Raw genomic sequence first — 13,598 nt, forward strand, 5'->3', positions numbered from 1 at the left:
TAAATGATAAGTTTAATCAGGGTTCCCATAGTTTCTGATCAATGAATTTCCATGACTATTCTATTAGTTTTTCCAAACATATATATATATATATATATAAATGCATACTTTTTAAAACATACATTTACATTAGGATTGCACTCAAATAGAGTAAATATCTGGCACAGAAAGTGAATTTCAGTGAACCAAATTGTCAGTCTTGCAGGTGCTTGTCCCCAATATATGCTGGTCTAATCTTTTGTAAGGTATAATCCGTTTAGACACCACCATTTAGGCTATCCTCCTTAACGCCTACCAGGAAAACTTGAAATATAACATTTCTGTCACTGAAATCTCTGAATACATTGCTTTTTCTTTTTCAAAGAAGGGTTAAGAATGACTGTTTAGAATCGATTCATAATTCGGAATTAGGCTAAGTATTACAGGGGGTTCACAAATCATCCGTGAGCGGGGCGTGAGTGGCTTGTTTTCATTTCGGCACCCATATTAACAGATTACACCATTCACACAGCAAGTGTGAGTTGCGAGGTGACGCATCCCAGATGTGGCATTAAGTGGATAGTTTCGGCTGTCATGCTCTGGGTGCTGTACAACATTAAAATAATCAGGAGATCATAGAAAATACACAAAAAAATTCAAACCGCACCTATAGTACACTACAGATTATATGTCTGCAAGCATGTAAACTCAATAAAATAACTTAAAGGAAAGAATTAATAAACTGTCGAACCTTTTGCCATTCTGTGTATATAGGTGTACAGTATAGACACAACATCATCCAATCACAACCAAGTCTGCTGATAAAGATGAAGTGCAAGTGACTGCCCACTGTTGTCCTTGAAGCAGCAATAACTTCAGCTTATTATGACCTTATTAAAGAAGAAATCTGGCATAGGACCCCATAGATAACTTTATTTTCTGTGCAGTGGCACTGCTGTTTAGCGTGGAAGAGATGCGGCCAATGTAAACGTCCAACGCAACCACCCCACTCACGCACCACTCACGGAGGATGTGTGAACCTGGCTTTAGTCATTTTATTAAAGACAATTTCCTCGTGAATGTTTAGAAGTAAACAATTACATGAAGTTGGAATATATATTTTTGATTACAACTACTGTCTGCAAAACCTATACCTCCTGCATTTTTGTTGTGCCATAAATCTTGTACAAGACACAAGCACAAACTTTTGCCTGAAACAGCAATAAACCAGACAGCTAAATCAGATGATCAAAGAACACTTGAGATACTTCACAGCATTCTTAAACCTCAGTTTCTGGTGAGCCTGAGGTTAAGACCCAGCTGAAGACAACTAAAATGAGGTCTCCATAATTCCTGGGTGGAAAAACCTCATACAAGTTTACATGAAAATGATCCACATAGCTAGCTTGAGAGAGTAGCAGTGACTTGAGATCTGTAAATATCCCAGGTAAACATAGACCTAACTGATGATGGGGTGACAGCCATGCTCCAAGTCATGCAATGTAATATGATTTATTAAACCAAACTGGTAAAGAGACTAGTTTAGAGTTTGTTGCAGCTCTAAAATAAGACAACAATGCCACTGAAATATGTTAGAAAACATTTTACTCACAAAGTATGGCAAAAAGCACTGGCTACTAACATGGGTTTATTTACACACTGATGGTATACATAAAACATGAATTTGAATGTAAATTTGTAGACAGACAGACAGATAGAGGATGGGTGAGTAAACTGACAGACAGCCAGCCATCCATACAGACAGACAGATAGATAAGTAGACCGACAGACAGACATATAGAGGATGGGTGGACAGACAGACAGACAGACAGACAGATAGATAGATAGATAGATAGATAGATAGATAGATAGATAGATAGATAGATAGATAGATAGATAGACAGACAGACAGACAGACAGACAGACAGACAGACAGACAGATAGACAGACAGACAGACAGACAGATAGATAGATAGAAAGATAGATAGATAGATAGATATGGGTGTACTGGGTAAACAGATAGATAGATAGATAGATAGATAGATAGATAGATAGATAGATAGATAGATAGATAGATAGATAGATAGCCAGTATGTGTAAAAGAAAACGTAATAACTTTTACCTTAGAGATAAAAATATATATATATGACACTGTTATTACACAATGACAAACACCACATGGGCCTTCTAATTACACATCACTAAAGACAATATCAAACAAAGCTGATATATCTGTTAAAACCTCACAAATAACTACATTCTAGTTTGAAAACTACTGTAACTGTACCACCGCACTGCATATATCACTGTCAAAGAGACAGATAATGATATAGACCCTGTGTCCTTATGCGTCACCTCATTTAAAGACATCTGAAGGAGACACGGGGGATGCTCTCAGTAAAAAAACAATACGACCGTTTAATAACATAATAAGCCTCACAACATTTAAAAACAGCGTTTTAACCGCGCCAAAGGCGACTGGAGGAACAAAAATAAGCGCACCGTTATAAACGCCAGGCTTTGAGATCAAACATGGCTCTCGTTTTGTTCACATTTACATACAGCCGTCTTACTGTGTGTCATTAGATAAGCTACAGTCACTTACCTATTTTATAAGCGTCGAAGCCATCCTCAAAATCGTTCCTGGCCCACATCGCACTCGGCTTCGTACGCTAACTAGCGACGGAGAAAGATCAAACACGAGATCAACAATAAAATGTGCGAACCCGCCAAGAATGGGGGGAATTTCTATCTAAGTGAAACAGTATTCCATAGCCACGATGTACTGGACTATAATCTCCGTGTGAAATATTAAATTAAAGCGCTTATATTTCGCAACTAAAGGGTTGCGCGTGTGACGAGAATCAGAGATGGAGTTCAGTTATAAACTAGTGCGCTTGACTCGCGGCAGCTGCACTGCGAGAATGCGAGGATGTGATCTCACTGCCTGCGTGCTTCCTCCAGAGATCCGCGAAGAAGTCCAAGTGAACGCAATCAAAGCCCGAGCGAAACTCCTCCCACCAGATTCAGATCCAGTCGCGGCAGCCCTTCGACACGACTGGGTGAAAAGAAATAGCAGGAGTCCTCGAGTGACATCAAACATCGGGATTTGAATGGACGAGGTTGTAATCGTGTTAATTAGTACGGTAGGTTGAGAGGATGCACCCTTTTGTTGGTTAAATTCTAAATGTAATCTGATTTAGACATTCCCTGGGCGTAGATTACGCGGGGGATGAGGGTGACATGTCCCCCTCAATTTCAATAAAACCAAAGTTCATCCCCGGCACTTTTTTCACATGGCAAATGTGTTTACGCTGTCTTTCATACAGCAAATGTCTAAATGTGTAAAAGTTATAGTAATAATCGTGTAATTAATTCAATAAATAATTGTAATCGATTGAGAGCCTTAAAAATATACGCTATATTTATGTTCGACTTGCGCTAATCTTTCTGTCCCCCTCACTTTTAAAATGATTGCTATGCCCCTTGGCATCTGAAACTGAAAACGATTGATTTTAAATGATGCTGCATCCAAGCCGCTAGATATCAGTGTCCAAGTCCAAGATGACACAAAGAAAAAGTACACCTTTAAAGTCGCCATGAAACGAAAGTTATGTCCGACTTTATTACTGTATTGTGACATAATTCCGAGTGAAACGGCTTTTCGAACGAGAAAAAAAAAAAGTAGGGCGGGACTTTGTTTACGCTTGGACAAGGCTGGAGCCGTCGTGTAAATACAGATGAATGTGAAACAAGTGAGTTTAAGCTAATTAGAAGCTAATTTGTCCTCGTTTTGAATCACAATACACTGAGCATAAAGAATAAAGAACACTCACTCGAGCGGTATTTCCAAGAAAATTCTGTCTGAAAAAAAATACAAATAAACTCCAGCAAGTTTCCTTTCATCCAACTTTGGCTTATGTAGAAGTTTTTATTCCTATGCCCTATTCCATACGAAGACAATTCCCCTCAACCAGGGCTGGACTGGGAAGAGAATTGTGCATATCGCGGCGCCGTTTTGTGGTCCGTTCTGCATAACGCGGTGGCTCATTGTTGCTTATCGCGCCCCATTCGGCACGTTTCGTGGCCGAACCACCGGACCGCTCGGTTCTCCCGGTGGACATTCCATCCCTGATCGGCCCAAAAGTGCGTCGGCCCACCGGGAAAATTCCCGGTATGCCAGATTACCAGTCCAGCCCCACCCTCAACTGTGAGAGCTTCAGAAGGTTGAAAGGTGATAATGGGAAGTCAAAACTATTTTTTAAGCTATTCTTATCATAAAATCTGTTTGGAATTGACCCTGCAACATGGATACTTGGCGGCTTAAAACGTTAAAGATGCAACGGATAAAACATGAATGCTAGTTATTTATGTTTTTATTATAACATTTAGGTTAGGTTTAATGGCAGAATCCAAGCGGTGTGATTTTAATTTGTTGTGGTAATCAATATTATGCCGCAAATGCTGTCGATTGAGCTTATTTCATATTGAATTTTCATATTTCTTATTGAACTCTGAATATTACTTTAAGTTGGCCTAATATGGGCTGTTTATGTACTGTACTTTTTTATAAAGTGCTAACTCTAAAATTATTATTTTTAAGATGAACTCATTTTCATCAAATTTAAGTAATTGAGTTGAACTAAGTAATCTTTAAATGATGTACATATTATGAATTCAGAATAAGTGTATTTACAATAATGAGGTGTATGAACATTTTTAGGTGCACTCAGTAGATTTATCGTCATTACAAAAGATGTACTCTTTAAAAAGTGAATTATAATGTTGAAGTATATATAAAATCATGTCTATTCAAACGAGATGAGGACTTAAGTCATATCAGTAACCTTATAAAAGCTGTTTTATTCTACATGGAGAGGGTCCCCTCATGAGGTCTGCCATGTTAGGCTCACATGACAAGATAAATACTACTCACTTAGTCTTAGTAACCGCTCTGTTACTGGGCATTTTTTCACTCATTTATTAAACTAATCAGGGCTGACTGAATTTCTAAAAAGGCATCAATGACTGAAAACTATTGCGTTTGAATGATGCTGCATCCACACCGCTAGGTGCCAGTGTAATTCCAAGATGACATGCATACAAAATTACTATTTAGTGCACCTTTAAAACTTAATTTGTAAAAATGAATACGTTTTAAACAGTTTGGTAAATGGCAAAGCAACTACACTTGCTTTGGCATTAATCAAACTCATTTTACACTCAGCAAAGTTAAGCGAATGTACATAAATCTAATTTAAACCATTTGTTTACAACATTTGCCAGGATTATTTGTATGTATTTATCTATAAAGGCTTCTAACACAGAACAGTGATTTGTTACCCATGCCATACATGGATAAAATGCAATGTGCCTTTTGTGGTGTTGTTGTTGTTGTTGTTGTTGTTGTTGTTGTTCAAAGCAACAAATATGCTCACCCCTATTCTATTGGCAGATTCTTTCACAGGGATCCACAGTAGGACTATTTATGTTTAAGGTTGTTTGAAGCTTTGTTTCCTCTCCACATCTGTCTGACAGACTTGACTGACTGTCCAAGCTGCCCAAATGGGCCTTTCCTTACGTTCCTGTGTGCTCTTTATGTCTATTTAACCTGCTGTCTCCTGCATTACAATGAGATCACGATGTGTGAGTTTACAAGAGTCACGGGAGAACCAGTTGAGAAGCTTAGCTTAGTCAGGTCTTCTAAGCATTGATCAAGTGGATTTTAAGGCTGGATGAAGGTGGATGTGATTTTGTCTATTACTCAACATACAAATGTACAACATATAAGGATTGCTGCCCTGATTTTTCACAACATCCATATTGCATAACATCCTCAATTATCTTCACAAATACAGTGAAAAACAGTTTCAGTATATCATTTACAATTCCTCAGTACCATATTGTGTAATTAGTATAATCAGAGAGAAAGTGAATGTTAAACATTCATCAAACCATGTCAAACTACACATTTAAACTAAACAGAAAAAGATGACTGATCACTGCAAGTCTTCAGCCTGGTTGGATCTAGTATCAACTCTCAACAAGTTTCAAACAAGCAAGGGAAAACAAGAATGCATAATAACTGTATTATCCTGCTTTAATTACCCATGATCTCAAAATTAACCAAACACCTCTAATTTGTACAAGCATTCATGTGCAATTACCTTATTCTAGGAAGACTGTGAAGACCATGGGAATAGGGCTGGGGATTTGACAAACCCCTGATCTAACACTAAACTTCACCATGTTACTTAGGCTGCACTGTATGCACACAGACAAGAATAACACCTTGAAATGTGCATCTTGTTGTGTGCCAATAACCTTTAAAAGGGATAGTTCACCCAAAAATGAAAATTCTCTCATCGTTTACTCACCCTCATGCTATCCCAGATGTGTAATACTTTCTTCTGCTGAACAAAAACAAATATTTTTAGAAAAATATCTCAGCTCTGTAGGTCCATACAATGCAACTGAATAGGTACCAAAATGTTTAAGCTACAAAAAGCATATAAAGGCAGCATAAAATTCAGTGGTTAAATCCATGTCTTCTGAAACGATATGATAGGTGTAGGTGAGAAACATACCTAGTCCATTTTACTAGATAGTTCTCCACCCTGCCTAGTAGGCGGCGATATGGACAAAGAGTGTGAATGGCAAAAAAACGAAATAAGAAGAATCTGAAAGTGAAATATTTAAGAACTTTCTTACCCATTCCTATCCTACTAACATGTTTCAAGTCCAATATCCAGTTGAGATCTGCTTTTATAAAGAGACTTGTTGTCTCTTTATAAAATAGTACATAATTTTAACTAACACACACACACACACACACACACACACACACACACACATGCACACACATTATTAATGATATGTATACAGTATTATTTCAGTGATTTTACTGAAAAGGGATTTTTCAGAACAGAAAGGGCTGAAGTTCAGTGTTACTTTAATGCATACCTCGGGTCTTAAGTGACCCGGGACTTCATTCCACCTCCTGTACCTCATCCATTATTTTTGGAGTTATGCACACACCTCTTTAGTGATCCTCGACCGTTCTCTTCTGAATAGTGTAACAAAAAAAAAATTGGCAAACATTTTTTTTTTATGCTTAATTACCAAAAGTGTTTAGCGTCATTAAAGACCCATAGATATGTAATAGTGTTGTTGTTGTTTTTGCACATCCCTAAATCATATTTTTATGATTATTTAATATCTATATAAGTTTACTATCACATGATATATATTTCTTTGTTTATTGAGTACTATATTCATACAAATTACTTCTATATCACGTTGATTTTCTGTGTGACAATGGTGAGTTATCTTTATGATGTATCCCATATGCATGTACACATATTATACATGCGATTTCCTAATAAAAATGTGGCGCTGATGTGCCAGTGATGGAATTAATTCACAATTGACATCGCTATTTGATGAAAAAGCATTGTGGAATTAAACTATAGCAAGTGTAACACATGAACTGTAGTATTTGGCTAGTGTCATTTGTGTGTACTACTGAAATTATGCAAGCTGTGCGTCTATTTAGGCAAAAAAAAAATGTCTGAGAACATGCATATGTGTATTTTTATATTATTGTAGATGTAGTGTTATGTATAGCTCAATATGTGTTTGAAAGCCAGTTGCCATTTAAGGGTTCAAATGAAAGAATTGGCATACTTCATTACTAGCGTGTAGCAAAATAAAATCAGGACAAAAAGACTGTTTCGCCCCAGACTCTCACCATTGGTCAAGGGAGGCAAATGCTGTGTGGATTTTACAATTTTTGTAAGAATCATCCCATTAATGGCTTACTTATAGTTGTCGCTCGGGATACAAGAAATATATTTTAACAAAATTACACACCTTTAAAGCTAAGAGTACACTTTGAAAAAGACAGTAGCTTTTACAGACTGAGTCTTGTAAATGGCCACCAATGTGTATGGAAACCAAATGAAGGGATTGTACCAAGAATCCAAACAAACATTCCTACAGGCGGTACTGAATCCTGGCATTGAATGACACTGTGGCCTGTCTCCACGACAACAGAAGCTCTGAGCAACATTTTGGCCTACTCACGCACTCAGCAGACAGAGCAGCTACACTTCATGACACAAAGAGCACTCACACATTACTGTGAACAGCCGTGGTCTGTTACTGGCCAAAATGAAATGCAAATACAAATTTCCTAATTATAAAGGCAGCAATCACTATACATTTTTCTCATACTAAGGCTTATGGATTAAAACAAACCCCTAAAAGTTGGCCAGTGCCCAGTGTATCCCAAACTGTTTAATAAAGCCTACACATGTGCGTGCGTTAAAATCCAATTATAACAAAGAGTATTTAGCAGAGACTGGCCACTTCTATTAAAATGAATAGGAGAGATTGGATTGCCCAACAGTCAACCGATGTAATAAGTCCCGCCTTACAGGTAAATAGGCCAATCGCATTTTAGATACAGATATCACCTGTCAATCAACTCGACAACGCGCATGTGCATTAGCTATGCAAGCCAGGAAAATTTAGTTTTTTAGCCTAATCTGAAGTAAAGCATAACAATTTATTATGCCAGTGTTGTCAGATTTTACTGCTGATTTGACATATGTCCTTTGGTCTTAATCTTGAACAACCATTTTTGAGATTTCAGTGTTCCCCCACTCAAGTAGACAAGAGCTGCACTTTCATGACTGGAAATAGCTTCCTGAGAGCTTTCCAAAGATGGCCACCAGTGGACTGACATGCTAGAAATTAGCATTTTTATATGCACACCAATATGATCATTACTCCCAAAAATCAGCTAATTAAAACCTGACAAAGAAAATTGTTTTTATTTGAGATTTGAAATATTTGCATTATTATCTGTTTTTGACATCAAAACCGTGAAGAGACATGTGCTCAACATATGTGCACATTGGATAAGCTGGTGAGAACACCATTACAAGTGCTTACATGCCAACGGAATTTGGCGTAATAGGAAAAAAATCAACCGTGTCGACTTTATTCTTGCGTTAATGACCTTACACCAATAAAGGAACACTGTTTATTGCATTTGCGTGGCCATATTCATTGTTGCCGTATTAAGTATAACTGGTGTAAGAACTTGCATGCAAATGCGCTCATTGGGTCTGTTTACATGCACACCAATACGGTGATTACTCTCTAAAATCAGATACTTTTAAAAAGTATTCCACTACAGATTACAGAATGTAACCTATATGTAAGTAAAAAATAAATACAGCATCTTATGCAGTAAATGTATCTTGTTTTAAATATGTTTTTGTTATTTTTACTGAAAAATAAACAATATTTACATTTTTATTTTTGCTGTACATTTTTGCCTTAATATCAAAGGTTATACTTGAGAAGAGGAAGTTGTGCTCCAACGTGAATGTTCGGCATAGAATTCATTATAAAATGTTATTGAGTTTATTGAGATGCATGTAAAGGCAAGAAATAGCATTTTAGCTTTGCATAAAGCTAAATGTTCACATGACAATTGACACAAGGTTAACTATTTTTGCTGGATTTTCAAAATCCTGTTGTGTGTACACAACAACATCCTTTTCTGATCATATGTGGATTCTGTTCATAGAATGAGGCAGAAAATATATTATTTGTAGCTTTCTATACAATGTTAAAGGTTGCATTGGTTAGCATTTCTTTTAAAAAATGCTCTAACCACATAAAAAGAGTGGTGGTGGCGTAGTGGCTAAAGCATAGGGCTGTTAATTAGAAGGTCACAGGTTCTAACCCCACAGCCACCACCATTGTGTCCTTGAGCAAGGCACTTAACTCCAGGTTGCTCCGGGGGGATTGTCCCTGTAATAAGTGCACTGTAAGTCGCTTTGGATAAAAGCGTCTGCCAAATGCATAAATGTAAAGGTAAATAAAAAACATTGACAAGGCATAATCATGTATTTATTGTATTTATGTTTTATCAGTCGGTTTCTAACTGTTTTTTGTTAAACTGTAGAAATATTCCGTATACTGTAAAAAAAATCCTACAGCAATCTACTGTGATTCCTAAATACAGTAGTTTGCTTTTAAAAATGTTGTCTTCACTTGTCTGTCTAATGAGAAGTCAAATAAAAAAATAAAAAACAATCTTTGAAGCAATGTTCATATTAAATGTACAATTATGCCAGGATTGAACAGTGTATTTTTTTTTTTTTAAATAAAAGCAACAACAACAACCTGTACACAGTAAAATAACAGTATAGCACTGCGTTGTGGGTTATAATGGTGAAATACCCATACGCCTTTGTGCTTGAATAAGTATGTATGCTTTGGCAATGCATTAGGGCTACAGAAAACATACAAAAATCATGTACAAAAGTATTCAGACTTAATAGAAGTCTTAGTTTAATTAGTGTTGTTGTTTTGTTTGAAGTCACCATTATGGTGATGAGTTCTCTTGAGCTGTCACCTTGGACCTTCTTTATTATTATATTATGTTCTTCTAGCTGGTCAATTTGTGTTTGAGTAAAATAAAAGTTGTTGCACTGTGCTACTTGGAAGTTAAAACCTAAGGTCAGACTGATTATTAGATCCTACCTTGCAAATGGCACTATATATGTCAATAGTGATGCATTACACATAAAAACATAAAAGAAAAAACAGTAATGGTTGTTTCAGCAAAATTATATCAGCAAACTGAGTGATCCAACTCTCGGCATACAAAATGCAACAGTGGTGACAATTAACAAACATACTTTAACGTAAAAAGTAAAAGCTGAACATTAAAATACAAGAAACTTAGACTACAACAAAATCGATGTGAAAATAAACCAGTAAATATAAAAAAATCAAAGTGAATTCACTTTCATTTCAACAAAAGTAGATAGTATGTAATTTCACAGCTATATACTGCTAAAATACAGTTGTATACTGTAGCTGTAAAAACAGGTATCTAGCCGTTAATTTCAGCAACACAGTTGATTTTATAGTAACTTGCTGGCATTCCTGCTGCCAGTTCTTTACTGTTTTTTTTTTTGACGAGAAACTCTTTAACAGTGTAGCTCCTCTATTAAGCTCCCAAGGGAAAGTTCCTCAATGATGTCATATCCACCTTTTCACAGTATGAACATGTATGAATGTAATGCATCATAAGGAAGTGTTTCAATGCTGTTCAAACACTCCATTTGATCACATCATTTATATGGATAAATGTTTTCCAACTGAATAGTTGAAATATTAAATGAAACAAATGACAATAAAATACAAAGTAACCTCTTAGAGATAGGTCGTTTGTGCTATGGACATGAATGATACTTTAAATTGTGCTGCTTGTTGTGTAGAGGTGTGCTAAGCAATCAGATTAACAATTTTAAAAATTAAAATCAACACAACATTTCTACTATATTGTCCATAAACAACCCTTTAATTTTTTTAACCAGAGATCATGTTTTTACAGAATGCTTTTAGCCCCACTTCGTGATTAATGAACGCCGTTGCTACTCAGCACAAATAGCACATTTTCTCTCCGAGGACCAAAGGGAACGATACACAACGGCGCCATGACAATGTTGGTATATTCACTCTATGACCATATTTGCCATCAGTTTGTGGGCTGGTTTGGGAGTGACCCACATTAATAGTTCCCTGAGGTTCGAAGCAAGTGGGACGTAGAAACAGGGCATCAAGAATCAGTGTTTATGCGCATGTTATCATGCTAGTGCAGACTGCACCCATCCCCCACTTCCTGTCTGACTGCCAGGAAACCATTGCTTGTACTTAAGCACAGTGGACATGTGGAACAGTACCAGCTTGCAGTCAAGTACAGCCAAAGTACAAATGGCATTACTTTAAACCGATATATATCCTACTTACAATACTTGGATGTTAATAAAAAAAGTATTTATATAACAGTAGGCCTACTTCTCAAATGGTGGGTCACAGGACTTTCCAGTAGGTTTGTGGACAAACAAACAAAGCTAAATACAAATAATACAATGCAGCTAACCATATAATATTGTATAATTAAGATAGCAAAATAAATAGGCTTGACAACTTTCAAAATGGAGGAGAAAAATGTCCATCTCTTTTGTTTTTCTTGCCAAAATCATAAAGTTAAACATTTGCTGTTTTTATGCTTTTATAAAACTGACAATTTCCATATTCAGCCAATGACATGTTAATAATCTTGCATATGTTTTGGGCCTATGATGCTCATTTCAAGGTAGAACATTTCAGTTTTAAAATTGAATGATTTAGAGCTATTTTTGTTTACTTTTATGCAATAAATCATTTTGATAATTGAATTGGATCACCACTTGATGTCCAATGTAAAATCTGGGTCCTGAAGCTAAAACCAGTCTTAAAATACTCGACTAGACAGTACTTGTATTCTTGCATTTCATTCTTACATTGTCATACTGTATTTATCTTCCAGCAAAAGACATAAAACTTAACCTGCATTCATTAATCTGAGTTTTATTTATTTAATCAGTTAAATTCCCAACATGTCCCATATTACACACATTGGAAAGGAACGAAAAGCATATAATCAATTTAAAAATAAAAATAACGCTCTATAAATGTTACACTTACAGTTGTTGGTCGTCATGGGAAATACACATTATGCAGAAGTAGCAGGAGGAAGTGGTGTTTGCAAAGCATATGTTAGCTTGTGGGGAACTCTCTCAACCAATGAGAGCACCAAAAACACAAAGCAGACACTTTTTAAATAGGTGTGGCAAATTTACTTGTTTTCAAGTGATGATGATTTGACTTTTTTTTGACTTTTTCTTTTTTTTTTTTATCCACAGACATTTTGGGATAGAGCATCACAAATGGGGACCAAAGTAAACAAACTAATTGTGGTGAGGGGTTCAAATAAAAACATTTTACTATTGGGAAAAGAGTCTGTTTGATAATGATTAGCAAATGTTTGACCCTCAGAGGTCAGGACTTTTGACTTTGTAGTTTTCCAAAGCCATTCTAGTGGCACTCTTGTTAAACATTTCACAGTGGGGAGCGTCCAGTCTCAACAGACATTATAGCTAAAGATCAATACCTGTGGACGTCAGAGGAACGTTTATGAAGTGTTTATGGAACTAGAGCAGACTTTCATTCCCTGAGAACATTTGCCTCACAAAGTACAGATGTGCTTATAATATACCCCTTTTTTCAAAAGAATGTAAAACACTTGTAGAATCTCTGATGTTTAGCATAAAAAATATATGCTATCCATAAGAGACATCATATTTTTTTCATCTATACTACTGACTGTAGAAGCTGCGCAACATAGATGTGTATTCGTCAAGACAAGGGGTATGTAGGGCCCTATGAGTTGTGGAAAACGCAGATGGAATCACAGAAATAAAAATGGAACTATAAAACACGTAATGACATAGAATTTGACATTTTGAACTAAAATGAACGATTGAATGCACAATTAATCAAATTAAAAACACAATATGTCCTAGTATGATTACTGAACCGCATACTGGCAAAAAGGCACAGAAACTGAAGGGGCTTCAGTCAGATATCTGCCAAAAAAAAGCTTGATTTAAATGGATGAAATTTAAAATTAAATTAAAAATAAATTAAATAAAAACAACAAAATACATTACTATCTAAGCAATATATCACATGTGTGCTTTGATCTG

The 13,598-nt window shown here is 36.1% G+C and overlaps 1 protein-coding gene across 2 annotated transcripts in view; it reads right to left on the bottom strand.

Moving 5' to 3' along the window:
* The window catches only part of LOC127621854 (centrosomal protein of 85 kDa-like), an 89,742-nt gene extending 77,186 nt beyond the window's left edge, over window positions 1-12,556 (bottom strand). The window contains exon 1 of one of the 2 annotated variants that reach the window (XM_052095628.1): window positions 12,538-12,556. In XM_052095628.1, the coding sequence (XP_051951588.1) occupies window positions 12,538-12,553 (16 nt within the window). In that variant the 5' untranslated portion in view covers window positions 12,554-12,556. Of the gene's footprint in view, window positions 1-2,584; window positions 3,058-12,537 lie in introns of those variants that run through there. The other variant, XM_052095627.1, reaches the window with a different exon arrangement.
* Window positions 12,557-13,598: the final 1,042 nt, after the last annotated feature.

Source organism: Xyrauchen texanus, chromosome 28 (assembly GCF_025860055.1).
Source record: "Xyrauchen texanus isolate HMW12.3.18 chromosome 28, RBS_HiC_50CHRs, whole genome shotgun sequence".
NCBI lineage: Eukaryota > Metazoa > Chordata > Actinopteri > Cypriniformes > Catostomidae > Xyrauchen > Xyrauchen texanus.